The 17,178-nt window shown below is 66.8% G+C and overlaps 1 protein-coding gene across 1 annotated transcript in view; it reads left to right on the top strand.

The window, feature by feature from the left end:
- Positions 1–396: 396 nt before the first annotated feature.
- The window catches only part of MUC2 (mucin 2, oligomeric mucus/gel-forming), a 31,820-nt gene continuing 15,038 nt past the window's right edge, over positions 397–17,178 (top strand). The window contains 30 exon segments of the mRNA XM_087855219.1: positions 397–472; positions 1,335–1,605; positions 2,173–2,287; positions 2,689–2,779; positions 2,870–2,979; positions 3,102–3,312; positions 3,519–3,644; positions 4,130–4,247; positions 4,811–4,949; positions 5,041–5,151; positions 5,237–5,306; positions 5,420–5,557; positions 5,666–5,830; positions 6,248–6,342; positions 6,630–6,756; positions 7,002–7,257; positions 7,345–7,397; positions 7,506–7,606; positions 7,939–8,090; positions 8,316–8,454; positions 8,767–8,877; positions 8,962–9,141; positions 9,224–9,463; positions 9,793–9,949; positions 10,134–10,265; positions 10,775–10,922; positions 11,280–11,323; positions 11,673–11,908; positions 12,915–15,357; positions 15,424–17,177. Of these exon segments, the coding sequence (XP_087711345.1) occupies positions 397–472; positions 1,335–1,605; positions 2,173–2,287; positions 2,689–2,779; positions 2,870–2,979; positions 3,102–3,312; positions 3,519–3,644; positions 4,130–4,247; positions 4,811–4,949; positions 5,041–5,151; positions 5,237–5,306; positions 5,420–5,557; positions 5,666–5,830; positions 6,248–6,342; positions 6,630–6,756; positions 7,002–7,257; positions 7,345–7,397; positions 7,506–7,606; positions 7,939–8,090; positions 8,316–8,454; positions 8,767–8,877; positions 8,962–9,141; positions 9,224–9,463; positions 9,793–9,949; positions 10,134–10,265; positions 10,775–10,922; positions 11,280–11,323; positions 11,673–11,908; positions 12,915–15,357; positions 15,424–17,177 (8,109 nt within the window).

Genomic DNA, 17,178 nt, shown 5'->3' with positions numbered 1-17,178 from the left:
TTCAAGCCTGGCTCTGTGGGGACGCTGGGCAGGGTGGGCTGGGGCCGGGAGGGGCACGCGCCTGCCAGGGTGTGGTGGCACAGGACCTCCCCGCTGGGCCCGGTCCTGCTCGTCGCTGGGAGGGCGTGTGTCGGAACTGGGGTCACTGGTGCTGAGGCATCTTGAAGAGGGCTACCTTTACCGAGGGCTCAATAAAGATTAACCACAGATAACTTGAATCAATATTTCCAAGGTGGCACCTCAGGAGCCCCTGCAGCTGTTTTCTTGATAACCTGGCAAACGCCCCACCCACCCCTCGCCCCTCCCCTGCTCTCCCCGCCTCTGCCGGTCCTGCTGGGCCATATAAGGCCCGGACCCCTGCCCCGGTTGCTCTCCCTGCCGCCCTTCTGAGCCACCATGGGGCTGCCACTAGCCCGCCTGGTGGCCGTCTGCCTGGCCCTGAGCTCGGCTGGGGGTGCAGAGCTCCAGAGAGGTGAGAGGTGGCAGGAAGGCCGGAGCAGACGTTCTCCCTGGGAGTAGGTGGCCCTGCTCTGCCCAGCCTCTGGGCTACACCACTTGGGCCGGGCGTCCTACCCCCCAAACCCTGCTGGCTTTGGGTGGAGGAGAGGAAGGAGGGAAGGTGGTCTTGGGATCGTGCCATCCCTCTGAAGGTGATCTCCTGGCCCGAGTGCGTGTCTGGGAGGTGGTGCCTGTTGGAAACACCCGAGCTGAGCCTTTGTCCAGGGGCGTGTGGGGCAGGCAGGGGCAAGTAAGAGGGGCCGAGTGTCAGGGACCTTGGAGGGCCAGGGCCAAGACGGCCTTCTGCAGCATGGGGTGTTTGGCCACATGATGAAGGAGTCGTTCCAGAAAAGACTGCTAGTGTAGGATGGGGACATCTCCATCCCGTGGGGGTTGGGCGACAAAGCCACTGGAGGGGAGCCGACCTCCAATGTTTGGACACGGTGTGGGCGCCGTCTGAGCGTGCGGGGACACAGTCCCACTGGAACTGTGGGGTGGCGGGAGCAGTGGGAGGGTACGTGGATTCTGGCGGTGACAGGGTGGGGGACGCTGGGCTGGGCGGACAGGGTGCCCAGGGTTCCGGAAAGCCCCTCTGCCCCCGCTGCCTGCCCGGCAAATGTCCTCATTCTGTGCCAGGCTCAGGCGCAAGGGTGTGGCAGCTGGTGATATCCTTTCGGGGGTCTGAGACCCCCCGGGCGGGGTGACCAAGGCCAGCAGGGGCCACTCCCGCAGGACGGCCTCACGGAGGGTCCTTGGAGGGCGGCTGCCGGGCGGGGCCGTGGGACGGGCCTCCTGGGGCCCGGGCTGCTCACCCCTGCATGCCCCTGTTCCCCCAGAGGGCAGGACCTGGAACCACGGCCACAGCGTCTGCAGCACTTGGGGCGACTTCCACTACAAGACCTTCGACGGGGATGTCTTCCGCTTCCCGGGCCTGTGCGACTACAACTTCGCGTCCGACTGCAGGGACTCCTACAAGGAGTTCGCCGTGCACCTGAGGCGGAGCTCGGGCGGCGACGGGGGGCACCCCCAGCTCGAGTACATCCTGGTGAACATCAAGGACGACACCATCTACCTCACCCGCCAGCTGGCTGTGGTCAACGGGGCCACGTGAGTGGGCGCGAGGGACTCCTGGTCCCGTGGGGCAGCTACCGCCCCTCTGCTGGGGCCCCAGGCAGCATCCACTGTTACCCAGGCTCGAGTTACAGAAGGGGGAGCAGGCGGGAGCCCCTCCCGCTCCCGGGCAATTGTCCCCCATTGTCTCTGCAACAATGGGGCTCTAAGCTGCATTCCTGCCCAGCGCCTTTGTCTCCCCCCCCACCCCGCCCCACTGTCTCCGCGGGGTGGGTACAGGCCCACGGAGCAGAGCTGGGGTGAGCTAGCGCCTGGGCCAGCCCGGGTTAGGGGTGGGCAGAGCCTGGCTCCGAGGACAGGGCCCTGAGGGCGGCTGCGGACAGGGACACAGGCAGGCAGGGGGTGGAGGGCCCCAAGGAGCCCAGCCAGCCCAGGTGGCCCAAGCTGGCCCAGAGGGCGGCCACGCTGTCGGCGGCCCCGGCATGGCTGCCTGGGAGCCGAGGCCACCCCACCCACCCGACGCGCAGACTCAGGCCCGCCTGGCAGGGGGATGGCGGAGGGCCTGCCGCGGGGGGTGACTCTCGCCCGGCACCCCTGCCCCAGGGTCAGCACGCCGCACTACAGCTCCGGACTGCTTATCGAGAACAGCGACGCTTACACCAAAGTGTACTCCCGAGCTGGACTCACGCTCATGTGGAACCGGGAAGACTCGCTCATGGTGGGTGCAGCCCCATGTGAGCCCGGGGGCCGGGTTCCACCACCAGGCCTCTGGGAACCTGGGAGAGCACGGGACCCTTGTCACGAGGGGTTCTGCCGTGGGCTGGCAGTGCCGTGGGGGCGCGGATTCGCAGCCGAGGTGCGGCCGTGCAGCCCGCCCAGGGAGCGGCCCCTTGGGCCTGGGGAGCCGGGCTGGCCTTTCCCCGTCCCAAACCCCTCCTGGTCCTCAGTGACCCCTGGTGCCAGGACGGCCCGGGCTGACCGCAGCCCTCTGGCCACCCCCGACGCCCACTCAGAGGAGGCGCTGAGGCTGGCTGTGGGAGGCTCACCCTGGCTGCCGCGGTCTGTGGTCTTGTGGGCCCCCAGCCCCTCACCTGCACCTGCCTCCTCTTCCCCCAACAGCTGGAGCTGGACAGTAAGTTCCAGAACCACACGTGTGGCCTCTGCGGGGACTACAATGGCCTGCAGACCTACTCCGAGTTCCTCTCTGACGGTGAGGGCCTCCTCGGGGGCATGGCGGGTGGGGCGGGTGGGGCGGGCGTGCAGGCTCTGGGCGTCCCCCGCTGACGGGCTGTGTCCTCAGGTGTGCTCTTCAGCGCCCTCGAGTTTGGTAACATGCAGAAGATCCACAAGCCCGAGGTCGTGTGCGACGACCCCGAGGAGGTGCCGGCCCTGGAGTCCTGCTCAGAGCACGTGAGTCGCTGGCCAGGACCCCTGCCTGGGGGAGGAGCCGTTCCTGGGCTGGGGGTCTATGGACAACGCGGAGAAGAGGTGGGCATGGGCCGGCCTCACCGCGCTCCCGTGTGCGTCCGCAGCGCGCCGAGTGCGAGAAGCTGCTGACGGCCACGGCCTTCGCGGACTGCCTGGGCCTGGTGCCGCTGGAGCTGTACGTGCAGGCGTGCGTGCAGGACCGCTGCCAGTGCCCGTCGGGCACCTCCTGCGTCTGCAGCACCCTCGCCGAGTTCTCCCGCCAGTGCTCCCACGCGGGCGGGCAGCCCGGCAATTGGAGGACCTCCGAGCTCTGCCGTAAGAGCCGCGCTGCTGCCAGGGTGGGTGGGGAGGCGGGCACCCATGGGGCCCTGAGTGTTGGGGGGCCTCTGGGGGCAGGGCGGCCCAGCTCCCTGGCCCGGGAGGAGCCGCGTCTGTGCCCTGCTCCCTGGCCCACTGCACTCCCCTCCCCTCGGTGTATGTGCCCACGGTGCCCGCTCAGGGGCCTGCCTTTGCCCTTCTAGCCAAGAGCTGCCCCGGGAACATGGTCTACCTGGAGAGCGGCTCGCCCTGCATGGACACCTGCTCACATCTGGAGGTTAGCAGCCTGTGTGAGGAGCACCGCATGGACGGCTGCTTCTGCCCGGAAGGTGTGTGCGGTGGAGGCCGTGGGGCGGGGGCTGGGGGTGGGGGCGCTGCCCCGATGTGGCCCCCTCAGGCCGGTGCACCCAGGGACCCAGGGGCAGCTGTGTGGGGGGTGGGGGCAGCAACAGTGCCGGAAGCGAGGAGCGGTGCCCCTTTCCCTGGAGAATGCCGAAGACCCCCCAGCATACACACTGGTGGCTTTGGGGAGTCTCACTGGGGGGACACCTTCCCGGTCATCACTCCGTGGGCACATGTCCTGCTGCCCCACTCACGGAGCCTGGAGGCCCCCAGGAAGGTGGTCTGGAGCCAGGCTCCCACAGCACGGGGAGGGGTCACAGGTGTTGCCCAAAGGACCAGAGGCACCTGCGGGGATAGCCCCACTTTCCGCACGCCGGCCCGGGGCTGTGGCCCCACCAGCGGGAGCCCCGGTGTGGGGATTCCGGCCTTTCGGAGGCTGGCCGACTGTAACGTCACGTCCCGCATCGTCCAGGCACCGTGTACGATGACATCGCAGGCAGCGGCTGCATCCCCGTGAGCCAGTGCCACTGCAAGCTTCACGGGAGCCTGTACTCCCCCGGCCAGCAAATCAGCAGCGACTGCGAGGAGTGGTGGGTCCAGGGCCCAGGGCTTGGGGGTGGCACGGCTGGGTGGCAGGGCTGGGGGTACAGGGCTGGGGTGGCACGGCTGGGGCCGGCAGGCTGGGGTGGGATGGCTGGGGCTGGGAGCTGGGGGTGCAGGGCTGGGGTGGCAGGGCTGGGGTGGTAGGACTGGGGGGCAGAGCTGGGGATGCAGGGCTGGGGGGCAGGGCTGGGGTGGCAGGGCTGGGGCCAGCAGGCTGGGGGTGCAGGGCTGGGGGGCAGGGCTGGGGGGGCAGGGCTGGGGGGGCAGGGCTGGGGGTGCAGGGCCTGGGGCCAGCAGGCTGGGGACACAGGGCTTGGGGGGCAGGGCTGGGGGGCAGGGCTGGGGGGGCAGGGCTAGGATGGCAGGGCTGGGACCAGCAGGCTGGGGGTGCAGGGCTGGGGCCGGCGGGCTGGGGGTGCAGGGCTGGGGTGGCAGGGCTGGAGGGTAGGGCTGGGGGGGCAGGGCTGGGGGGGCAGGGCTGGGGCCGGTGGGCTGGGGGGGCAGGGCTGCTGGGGAAGCTGAACCTGACGCTGTGCTCCACCGCCCACAGCGTCTGTACCGCCGGCCGCTGGGTGTGCAAAGACCTGGCGTGCCCAGGCACCTGTGCCCTGGAGGGTGGTTCCCACATCACCACCTTCGACGGGAAGAAGTACACCTTCCACGGGGACTGCTACTACGTGCTGATCAAGGTAGCTGGCCAGGCAGCGGGCGGGCTGAGCTGGGGCCTGGCCCCGCGTCAGGCTCCATGTCAGTCACTACCACAGCCACTGTCCCCCGCAGGGCGACCACAACGACTCCTACGCCCTCCTGGGTGAGCTGGCCCCCTGCGGCTCCACGGACAAGCAGACCTGCCTGAAGACAGTGGTGCTGTTGGCCGACGACAAGAAGAACGTGGGTGCCCCCCACCCCCCCGCCCAGTACCCCAGGGTCCCCGGGGACCTTCTCAGCCCGGCCGTCCCCTCTGCCCCTCCTGCAGGTGCTGGTCTTCAAGTCGGACGGCAGCGTCCTGCTGAATGAGCTGCAGGTGAACCTGCCCCACGTGACAGGTGAGCCCAGCCCCCGGGGCGCCCAGCGGGGTTGGGGGCTGCTGGTGGGAGGGCGGCCCCACGGCTCGAGAGCCCCTGCTGACCAGCCGGGGCCCCTGCCGCCTGCCTTGCAGCCAGCTTCTCCATCTTCCAACCGTCCTCCTACCACCTCCTGGTGAGCACTGCCTCCGGCCTCAGCCTGCAGGTCCAGCTCGTGCCTGTCATGCAGCTCTTCGTGACGTTGGGCCAGGCTGCCCAGGGCTGCGTGCAGGGTGAGTGGTGCCCTTGGGTAGCCCCCACAGAGGCCCCGCTCAGGGCCTGCCCCCCAGCGCCTGCCCCCCAGCGCCCTGCCCCTTCCTAACCCTTTCCTGGCCCCTCAGGCCTCTGCGGGAATTTCAACGGCCTGGAAGGGGATGACTTTAAGACGGCCGGTGGGCTGGTGGAGGCCACGGGGGCCGGCTTCGCCAACACCTGGAAGGCCCAGTCGAGCTGCCAGGACAAGCTGGACTGGCTGGATGACCCCTGCTCCCTCAACATCGAGAGCGGTGAGGCTCAGCCTCGTGGGGCGTGTGGGGCTCCCAGGGGGACGTGGCACGCGGGTGGGGGCAGGTGGAGGCCCGGTGGCCAGCCCATTCACCTGCTGCTTTCTGCCACATGGCTGGTTTATGGTGGCCCTTGGTGGCTGTCCGCCAAGAGACACAGCAAAGGGGCCCGCCTGCTCGTTAATCACTGGGTGGTGGCTCCCGTCCTGGGGCTGGTCTGGTGCCATGACCGCATGCCCTCCCACCCACCATGCTGCCCACCACGTCTGGGGAGGTCGAGCGAGGGGAGGCGGTGGGTGTCCCTCCTTACAAGGGGCGTGGTCTTGCACGGAGCTGGAGGAGCCTGGGTGGCCAGGCAGCTGGGCTCAGGAGACCTGCTGGAGGGCTCTGCCCCCACTGAGGCTCTGACCCCCTCTCCAGCCAACTATGCCGAGCACTGGTGCTCCCTCCTGAAGAAGGCAGAGACCCCCTTCGGCCGGTGCCACTCAGCCGTGGACCCCTCGGACTATTACAAGGTGGGTGGGATCCGCATGTGCACTCCTCACCACCTGATCCGTGCCAGCAAGGTGTGCTCTGTGCCCGGGCTGAGCCTGACCCTGTCTGCCGGGCTGCCGCTCGAAGCTGCTGGGCGTGTTTGTGCAAGCACACGTGTGTGTGTGTGCATGCGTGTATGTGCACCTTGCAGGGACGTAAGCCTGTGTGTGAACGTGCACAGGTGTCTGAGTGTGCACACCTGTGTGTGCAGGTGGGTGTCTGTGCCCACCCTCTTCCCTCCCTCACTGCCTGCCTCCTTCGCCCCCAGAGGTGCAAATACGACACGTGTAACTGCCAGAACAGCGAGGGCTGCATGTGTGCCGCGCTGTCCTCTTACGCCCGCGCCTGTGCCTCTAAGGGCGTCATGCTGTGGGGCTGGCGGGAGCAAGTCTGCAGTGAGTGCCATCCTCTGCGGCGTCCGGTGTGCCCTGTGGCGGGAGGGGTCAGCCCACCGCGGCAGCCCTCTGCTGCTCTTTGCTCGTGGCCTCCAGCGTGGAGGGACTCCCGTGGGCTCTCGTGGGCCCCTTGGCTGGGCGGGCAGATGCCCGTCCTGGACAGAGCGGGGCTTGGGGTGGCCTGCGGGGAGGGGAGCTGGGGGCCGTCCCTCCACGCCTCACGCTGACCCCTCCGCTCTCCGCAGATGAGGACGTGGGCTCCTGCCCCAACTCACAGGTGTTCCTGTACAACCTGACCAGCTGCCAGACCACCTGCCGCTCGCTCTCCGAGGCCGACACCCACTGCCTTCAGGGCTTCGCGCCCGTGGATGGCTGCGGCTGCCCCGACGACACCTTCCTGGACGAGAAGGGCCGCTGTGTGCCCCTGGCCAAGTGCTCCTGCTACCACCGTGGCCTCTACCTGGAGGCCGGGGAGGTGGTGCTGAGGCAGGAGGAGCGCTGGTGAGTGGTGGGCTCAGTGGGGAGCGTCCCCGTGTACACCCCCTTCCCCTGGAGCCAGGCCCGCTCACCTCCCCCCCTTCCCCGCAGCGTCTGCCGGAATGGGAGGCTGAACTGCATGCAGGTCCGGCTGCTCGGCCAGAGTAAGTAGATGCTGCCGTGGGTATGGCTTCCTGCGCCCACCCCGTCCCTGCTGGCCCAGCCCCCACCCCAACTTCCGTTGAGGCGAGGTGGCCCCCTCTGTCCCTCAGGCTGCGCCGCCCCCAAGATCCATGTTGACTGCAGCAACCTGACCGCACTAACCATCCAGAGCCCACGGCCTACCAGCTGCCAGACACTGGCTGCCGGCCACGTGAGTGTGGGGGGCTGCCCGCGGGGGAGGGCGCGGACTGGCTTCCTCACTGGCCCTGGGGTCTGGATGCCGGTCCTTCACATGCCTGGGCCGCACTGGCCCTCCCGTCCCTGGGGGCCCCTGCCCAGCCCCCGGAGGGCTCGGGGCCTGTGCAGGGATCCCTGGTCAGCAGCCCTCGCCGTCTCCCGGCCCAGGTGTGAGCCCGAGAGAGGAGAGAGGGCAGGGGTCGGGGAGGGGAAGGGACAAAAGGGTGTCTTCAGCGTGAGGAGAGGGGGCACGGGAAGGGCCGGCTTGGCCATCGGGGCCTGAAGCCCGCTCTCCGGCCCCTGCAGTACCAGACGGAGTGCGTCAGCGGCTGCGTCTGCCCGGACGGGCTGATGGATGACGGCCGCGGCGGGTGTGTCGTGGAGGAGGAGTGCCCGTGCGTGCACAACAAGGACCTGTACTCCCCCGGGGACAAGATCAAGGTGGACTGCAACACCTGGTGAGTGGCCCGGTCCGGTGGACCCTAGCCCCACGCGCTCTGGCGGGGACGTGCCGCGGGGGTGCGGGGGTGGCACCATCCACACGGCCGAGGGTGTGGAGGTGTGGTGCGAGCCGCTGGCGGGGCCGTCCACACGGCGCTGCCCGGCCAGGCTGCCCTCTGAGCGGGGTGGGGGTGGACCTGGGCTGTTGCGGCCCCTCCAGGCCCCCTTCCCCCTCTCCTCAGCACCTGCCGGCAAGGCCGCTGGGCGTGCACCGAGTCCCTGTGCTACGGCTCCTGCTCCGTCTATGGCAGCGGCCACTACATCACCTTTGATGGGAAGTACTATGATTTCGACGGGCACTGCTCCTACGTGGCGGCTCAGGTGAGGCCAAGAACTTGCCCGGCCCCGGTCCCGGGGCCCCGCGCCACACTCGGAGCTGCCGTCAGCCCCTTGAGGGGGCCCCAGGGAAGGGGTCGGTGTTTTGGGCCAGCCCTGCCTCGGTCCGCCCGTTCTGTGACCCTAACCCACCCCGTGCGGGGAGTGAGGGGCTTGCGTGTGGGGTTGAGGGTCCTCCTGCCGCGTGGTCACCCCTCTTAGCAGAGGAGGGCTGCGGCTGTGCAAAGCCCAGCCGGGGTGGGGCCGGGGGGCACCGGTGGCCTGGCCAGTCCGGCTCACACCCCCTGTGGCCCCCAGGACTTCTGTGGCCAGAACTCCTCCTCGGGGTCCTTCAGCATCATCACCGAGAACGTTCCCTGTGGCACTACGGGCGTCACCTGCTCCAAGGCCATCAAGATCTTCTTGGGGGTGAGTGCCGCCTGACCCTGGGGACGCCTGAGCCCTCAGGGACCCTCGGAACCGGCCAGTGACGGGGCCTCTCCCCCGGCACAGAGGACGGAGCTGAAGCTGGAGGACAAGCGCCGTGTGGTGATCCAGCGGGACACGGGCCACCATGTGGCCTACAGCACCCGGGAGGTGGGCCAGTACCTGGTGGTGGAGGCCAGCATCGGCATCATCGTCATCTGGGACAAGAAGACCAGCATCTTCATCAAGTTGGCCCCGTCCTACAAGGTGCGTGGCGGCCCTCCCCCGCCTGCCCCTCCCGGTGCTGTCGGAGCCCCCGCACGGAGCCCCCGGCTCGCTGTCTCCGCAGGGCACGGTGTGCGGGCTGTGTGGGAACTTCGACCACCGCTCCAGCAATGACTTCACCACGAGGGACCACATGGTGGTGGACAGCGAGCTGGACTTTGGGAACAGCTGGAAGGAGGCCCCCACCTGTCCGGACGTGAGCATCACCCCGGATCCGTGCGCCCGGAATCCGCACCGCCTCTCCTGGGCCGAGAAGCAGTGCAGCCTCATCAAGAGCTCCGTCTTCGGCGTCTGCCACAGCAAGGTGCGGTGGGCTGTGGCAGGCCCGTGACCAGCCCGTGGCCGTGGGCTCGCGCTCGGTAGTCAGCCTGCCACCACCACGCGGCACCTTTCCTGCGGCTTCAGCTCCACCTTCTGTCCTTCCCTGGCTCAGCCCCTCCTCCTGCGCCTTCCGGGGAGGGAGGAAGGACGCCCGCAGCTCCGGCCATGGGGGGCGAGTGGAGGGTTGGCCGCCTGTCTCCGGGGAGGCTAGTGCTGGGTGACCGCACCCTGTCCCGGGGTGCGGAGCTCCTGGGCAGGTGTGGCCCCACGCGGGCGGTGCGGGCCCAGGGCACACGGAGCGTTCTCCCCCAGGTGGACCCCAAGCCCTTCTACGAGGCCTGCGTCCACGACTCCTGCTCCTGCGACACAGGCGGGGACTGTGAGTGCTTCTGCTCCGCCGTGGCCTCCTACGCTCAGGCGTGCACTAAGGAGGGGGCCTGCGTGTTCTGGAGGACGCCAGACCTGTGCCGTGAGTGTCTGCCTGTCCTGGGGCCGGGGGGCTGCGCTGGCAGTCCTTCCCCCTCGAAGCGATGGGCATATGGGGTCCCCTTTCTGCCTCCCTGGCCCCAGGGCCCAAGTGTTGCTCCTTGGGGGCTGTGCTGGCCTGGCCTCAGCCCTCCCTGAATCTGGCCACCTCCGCTCCCCGTCTGCAGCCATATTCTGTGACTACTACAACCCCCCAGACGAGTGTGAGTGGCACTACGAGCCCTGTGGGAACCGCAGCTTCGAGACCTGCAGGACCATCAACGGCATCCATTCTAACATCTCTGTGTCCTACCTGGAGGGTGAGCGGGCCTCAGGGGTGGAGGGACGGCGTCCCCGTGAGGGATGCCCCGTGGAGCTGGTGCCCTGACGTCCAGGTGGACCGGGGTCACCTTTCTTCAGAGTGTGCCCACGGAGCTGAGAGAGGCAGACAGGATCCAGGAGCGGACAGGGCCCCCAGGAAGCTGCAGGGCAGGACAAGCCAGGGTGTCCCGGACAGCGGGTCTGGGGGACTCTGCAGGGCCTCTGAGCCGAGAACTAGGGGCGTGATGAAGTGAGCCAGCTCTGGGAGGGAGCATCCTAGCCCGTGGGAAGGACATGGTTGGGTCAAGCTGGCTGTCCCTTTGGCCATATGGCAGCATACAGGGCCCAGTCGGGGGGGGGGGGGTCCAGGCCTCTGTCCTGTGGTTCCCTGGCCTTCCCAGAGGAACCTCCTGGAGAGAAGGACCTGCTGTGATGTGGGCGATGGGTGGGGTGTGGTGGCCGTGGGGCCCTCCGCAGCGGTCCAAGCCCCGTGCCCTGTGCCCGTCAGGCTGCTACCCCCAGTGTCCCAAGGGCAGGCCCATCTACGACGAGGACCTGAAACAGTGTGTCCGGGCTGACAAGTGCGGCTGCTACGTCGGGGACACCCGCTACCCGCCTGGAGGATCCGTCCCCACCGATAAGGACTGCCAGTCTTGGTACCTAAGCTCACGTGCCGGGCCCGGGGGAGGTCAGACACACGTGTACGCACGTGCACACACCCGCACGCACGCCACGCGCTCACACACGCAAGGGCACGCACGCGGCCACGTGTGCCCGCCACAGGAGCCAGGGCTTGGGGGCATGAGCTCCTGTCCACGGGTGGAGGTGAGCCTTCTCTTCACAGCCTCCTCTGCCCGCCGTTGCCGGCCTCACCTCGTCCTCCTCCTCTGCCCACAGTCCGAACCCGGCGACGGACTCGGAGCCACAGGAGGGCGGGAGGCCAGGGCGGGAGGCCAGGGCGGGAGGCCAGGAGGGCCCGTCCCCGGGGTCTGAACTCTGCACTTGCTTTGCAGCGTGTGTACCAACACCTCGGAGGTCGTCTGCCGGCCCGAAGAAGGTAAGCTGCCCCCTGCGTCCACCCCGAGGGGGCCCCGGGAGAGCCTCCAGGCGGCCTGTGTCCGGACTCCGGGGGCGGGGCTCCGTCTCACCCTCCCCCGCCCGGTGGCCCCCCAGGGCCTTCCCCAGCTCAGAGCCGGCTCCGACTTGCCGCGGTCTCCCCCACGCTGGTGACGGGAGCCGAGGTCGCCCGTCCGCCATCCCGCTTCTGTGCCCTTCAGGGTCCGGACGTGGAGTCCCGAGGGGGACTTGGTCCAGTGTATGTTAACGCTGGGGGACACCTGAGGGGTTCTGGAGAGTCTCTGTCTTGTTCCTGCCCTGCTCACCTGGGCCTCCCTCCTGCCCCCCAGGGAAGATTCTCAACTACACCCAGGATGGCTCCTTCTGCTACTGGGAGATCTGTGGCCCCAACGGGACGATAGAGAAACACTTCAACATCTGTGTAGTCTCCACCCCCCGGCCGCCCTCCACTACGATCCCCGTCACCCCCAGCAGCCCCGTCACCACCACCACCACCACCACCACCACCACCCCGACCACCCCAACCACCAGCACAAGTAAGGCCCCAGGGCACGCCCCCCTCACCGCCAGGGCGTGCCTGCCTTCCCCCAAGCCCGGCGGAAGTGGCCCTTCCAGGGGCTGAAGGGGGACGGGGGCGGGGGGCAGGACACAGCAGGCTCTCACCTCTGTTAGCTGGAGGTGACAACGACCGGCGTCTTGGCTCAGGGGATGTCCCTGGGCCCCTGGCCTTTTGAGTGGAGATGCCAGCCAATATCACAACCACACCCCTGAGCCCAGACCGCAGGGAAGGTGACCCAGGGATATTTCCTGAACCAGCAAGAGAATATCCCTGAGGCTGTCCTTGAGAAAGCAGACAAACGTCCCTAGACTCCCATGCGCTCATTCCCGCTGAGGTGGAAGCCACCACTGGACAAGCCGCTGGGGCGCGACAGCCGCAGGAAAGAGGAAGTTGTTAAAATGAAAAAAGATTTTTAAAGACGTCCAACTATCTAATGACAGGTTTCTTTCCCTCCCCGTGCTTCTGTAGCTCCATCCTCGGCCCCAGTAACTACAAGTAGGTCCCTTGGGCCGTCCCCAGTGGCGGGTGGGCGGTGGTGGGACAGGAGGGAAAGGGAACTTTCCAGGAGACCCAGCTGTGGGGCCAGGTGGCTGGGCCGCTTGCTTGTGCAGGGAGGGTGCTCTCACCAGTCCCTGGGCTCAGCACGGGGAGCGGACCGGTGCTGGGTGACGGCACTGTTGGTCAGGAGTCCAGACCAGGCCACTTCCCATGGGCCTCCTCACTGCAGTGGGTGACCCTTCCGGGATTTACTTTTTTGGGCACCAGGATTTGAAATCAGCTGAGGAAAGGGCACAGGGCCGGAGCCCTGGGGCCAGGGTCTGTCACCCAGATGTGGCGTGAGGGGCTCTTCCTTCTCTGGGGCTCAGTGTGCAGTGGTGTCCGGCCCTGTACTCTATAAGCTGGCTCTTTGGCCATGATAGGAAGGGCGGTCATGGGGACTCTGACCTCTCTGGGCCCCAGAGAGCTCCCTGGAAGCTGGTGGAGACCAATCTCGGGTTTTCCTTCCCCAGAGCTGTGCTGCTTCTGGTCCGACTGGATCAATGAGAACCACCCCACTACGCAGAGTGATGGTGGAGACTGGGAGACCTTCCACAGCGTCTGCAGTGCCCCTGAGGACATTGAGTGCAGGTTGGCCACGGAGCCCCACCTGAGCTGGGAGCTGGCGGGCCAGAAGGCACAGTGCAATGTCTCCTTTGGGTTCATTTGCTACAATGAAGACCAGTTTGGAAACGGGCCGTTTGCAGTCTGTTATGACTACGAGATACGCGTCAATTGCTGCGTGCCGATGAATGAATGTCCCCTGTCCACAACCACGGCCCCCACGACCACTCCCACCACCTCCACCTCAACCACGACCATGACCTCCACACCTACGCCAGGACCCCCGACTACCACCACCACGGGCACCCCGACCCCAAAACCCACCACCACTCCGACCACCACGCCAACCACAACGACCACTACCATCACCAGCACTCTGACCACCACGCCGACCACCACGCCGACCACCACGCCGACCACCACCATCACCAGCACTCTGACCACCACGCCGACCACCACGCCTACCACCACGCCTACCACCACGCCGACCACCACCATCACCAGCACTCTGACCACCACGCCGACCACCACGCTGACCACCACGCCTACCACCACGCCAACCACCACCATCACCAGCACTCTGACCACCACGCCAACCACCACGCCGACCACCACTCCGACCACCACGCCGACCACCACTCCGACCACCACGCCGACCACCACGCCTACCACCACGCTGACCACCACCATCACCAGCACCCTGACCACCACGCTGACCACCACTCCGACCACCACTCCGACCACCACGCCGACCACCACGCCTACCACCACTCCGACCACCACACCTACCACCACCATCACCAACACTCTGACTACCACGCCGACCACCACTCCGACAACCACACCGACCATCACTCCGACCACAACGCCGTCCACCACCATCACCAGCACTCTGACCACCACGCCAACCACCACTCTGACCACCACGCCAACCACCACTCCGACCACCACTCCGACCACCACTCCAACCACAACACCGTCTACCACCATCACCAGCACTCTGACCACCACGCCGACCACCACTCCAACCACCACTCCGACCACCACCATCACCGGCACTCTGACCACCACGCCGACCGCCACTCCGACCACCACGCCAACCACCACTCCAACCACCACCATCACAGGCACGCCAACTCTGACTCCCACCATCACCACAACCACGGGCACAGAGACCCCAACTCCAACACCTATCCCGACTACCACAACCACCTCAACATCCACACCTATTCCACAACCCCCAACCACCACCACCACCACACCTACCCCAGTATCAACCACCAGAGAGCCAACAATTTCTCCCTGTGTGCCTCAGTGCAACTGGACGGGCTGGCTGGATTCAGGTAAACCAAGCTTTTCCAAACCGGGTGGAGACATCGAATCAATTGAGAACATCTGTAAAGAAGGCTGGGCAGTCAACATCTCCTGCAGAGCCACGCAGTTTCCTAACGTTCCCATCGAAGAACTTGGGCAAAAGGTGGTGTGTGACCTCTCCGTTGGGCTGGTGTGCAGAAATGAAGACCAGAAGCCAGGAGGGATCATACCGCAGCCCTTCTGCCTCAACTATGAGATCAACGTCTGCTGTTCAGGACCTGAGGACTGTATCTCCACACCTCCTCCTGCCACCACCCTGACCACTACCCCTACCACCACCACCACCACCACGACCACCACGACCACCACGACCACCACCACGGGAACTCCGACCTCGACCCCGACTCCCACCATCACCACCTCCACAGTCACAGAGACCCCGACACCCACCATCACAACCAGTCCAACTACCACCACCACAGGCACCCCAACCCCCACCATCACCACCACCACGGGCACAGAGACCCCAACACCCACCCCAAGTACCACCACCACCACCACAGGCACCCCAACCCCTACACCCACAGTCTCCACCACCACAGGCACCCCAACATCCACCATCAGCACCACCACGGGCACAGAGACCCCGACCCCCACCATCACCACCACTCCGAGCACCACCACGACTACCACCACCACAGGCACCCCGACTCCGACCCCCACCATCACCACCACCACGGGCACAGAGACCCCAACACCCACCATCACAACCAGTCCAACCACCACCACGACTACCACCATCACGGGCACCCCGACCCCAACACCCACCATCACCACCACCACGGGCACCCCAACACCAACAGCCACCATCACCACCACCACGGGCACCCCAACCCCAACACCCACCATCAGCACCACCACGGGCACCCCAACCCCTACACCCACCATCACCACCACCACGGGCACCCCAACACCAACCGCCACCATCAGCACTACCACAGGCACTGAGACCCCAACCCCCACCATCACCACCACTCCGTGCACCACCACGACTACCACCACCACGGGCACCCCGACTCCGACACCCACCATCACCACCAGCACAGGCACCCCAACCCCTACACCCACCATCAGCACCACCACGGGCACCCCAACCCCTACACCCACCATCAGCACCACCACGGGCACCCTAACCCCAACCCACACCATCACCACCACTCTGAGCACCACCACGACTACCACCACCACGGGCACCCCGGCCCCAACGCCTACCATTAGCACGACCACGGGCACCCCAACCCCTACACCCACCATCACCACCACCACAGGCACCCCAACCCCAACCCCCACCATCAGCACCACCACGGGCACCCTGACTCTGACACCCACCATCAGCACTACCACGGGCACCCCGACCCCAACCCCCACCATCAGCACGACCACGGGCACCCCAGCCCCTACACCCACCATCACCACCACTCTGAGCACCACCACAACTACCACCACCACAGGCACCCCGACCCCCACCATCACCACCACCACGGGCACAGAGACCCCGACACCCACCCCAAGTACCACCACCACCACAGGCACCCCAACCCCTACACCCACCGTCACCACCACCACGGGCACCCCAACCACTACACCCACCGTCACCACCACCACAGGCACCCCGACCCCAACCCCCACCATCAGCACTACCACAGGCACCGAGACCCCAACCCCCACCATCACCACCACTCTGAGCACCACCACGACTACCACCACCACAGGCACCCCGACCCCAATGCCCACCATTAGCACGACCACGGGCACCCCAACCCCAACCCCCACCATCACCACCACTCTGAGCACCACCACAATTACCACCACCACGGGAACCCCGACCCCCACCATCACCACCACCACGGGCACAGAGACCCCGACACCCACCCCAAGTACCACCACCACCACAGGCACCCCAACCCCTACACCCACTGTCACCACCACCACGGGCACCCCAACCCCTACACCCACTGTCACCACCACCACAGGCACCCCGACCCCAACACCCACCATTAGCACTACCACAGGCATCGAGACCCCAACCCCCACCATCACCACCACACTGAGCACCACCACGACTACCACCACCACGGGCACCCCGACCCCAACGCCCACCATTAGCACGACCACGGGCACCCTAACCCCAACCCCCACCATCACCACCACTCCGAGCACCACCACGACTACCACTACCACGGGCACCCCGACTCCGACACCCACCATCACCACCACCACAGGCACCCCAACCCCAACCCCCACCATCACCACCACCACAGGCACTCCAACCCCGACACCCACCATCACTACCAGTCCAACCACCACCACCACGGGCACCCCAACCCCCACCATCACCACCACCACGGGCACTGAGACCCCAACACCCACCCCGAGTACCACCACCACCACAGGCACCCCAACCCCTACACCCACCATTACCACCACCACAGGCACTGAGACCCCAACACCCACCCTGAGTACCACCACCACAGGCACCCCAACCCCGACCCCCACCATCACCATCACCACAGGTACAGAGACTCCGACACCTACCATCACCACTACTCCAACCACCACCCCAATCACCACCACCATCGGCATTCCGACCTCGACAACCACTATTACCACTACCACAGGCACTGGGACCCCCGACACCCACTCCGACCACCACCACACCGAGTACCACCACCACCACGGGCACCTCGACCCTGACATCCACCGTCACTACCACCACAGGCACAGAGACGCCGACACCCACCATCACCACCACTCCCACCAGCACTCCAACCACCACTCTGACCACCACGCCAACCACCACT

This window comes from Ursus americanus, chromosome 24 (assembly GCF_024610735.1).
Source record: "Ursus americanus isolate L20-20 chromosome 24, mUrsAme1.1.p, whole genome shotgun sequence".
NCBI classification, from domain to species: domain Eukaryota; kingdom Metazoa; phylum Chordata; class Mammalia; order Carnivora; family Ursidae; genus Ursus; species Ursus americanus.
The sequence above is the reverse complement of the archived record's forward strand: the minus strand, read 5'-3'. Positions and strand labels throughout refer to the sequence as shown.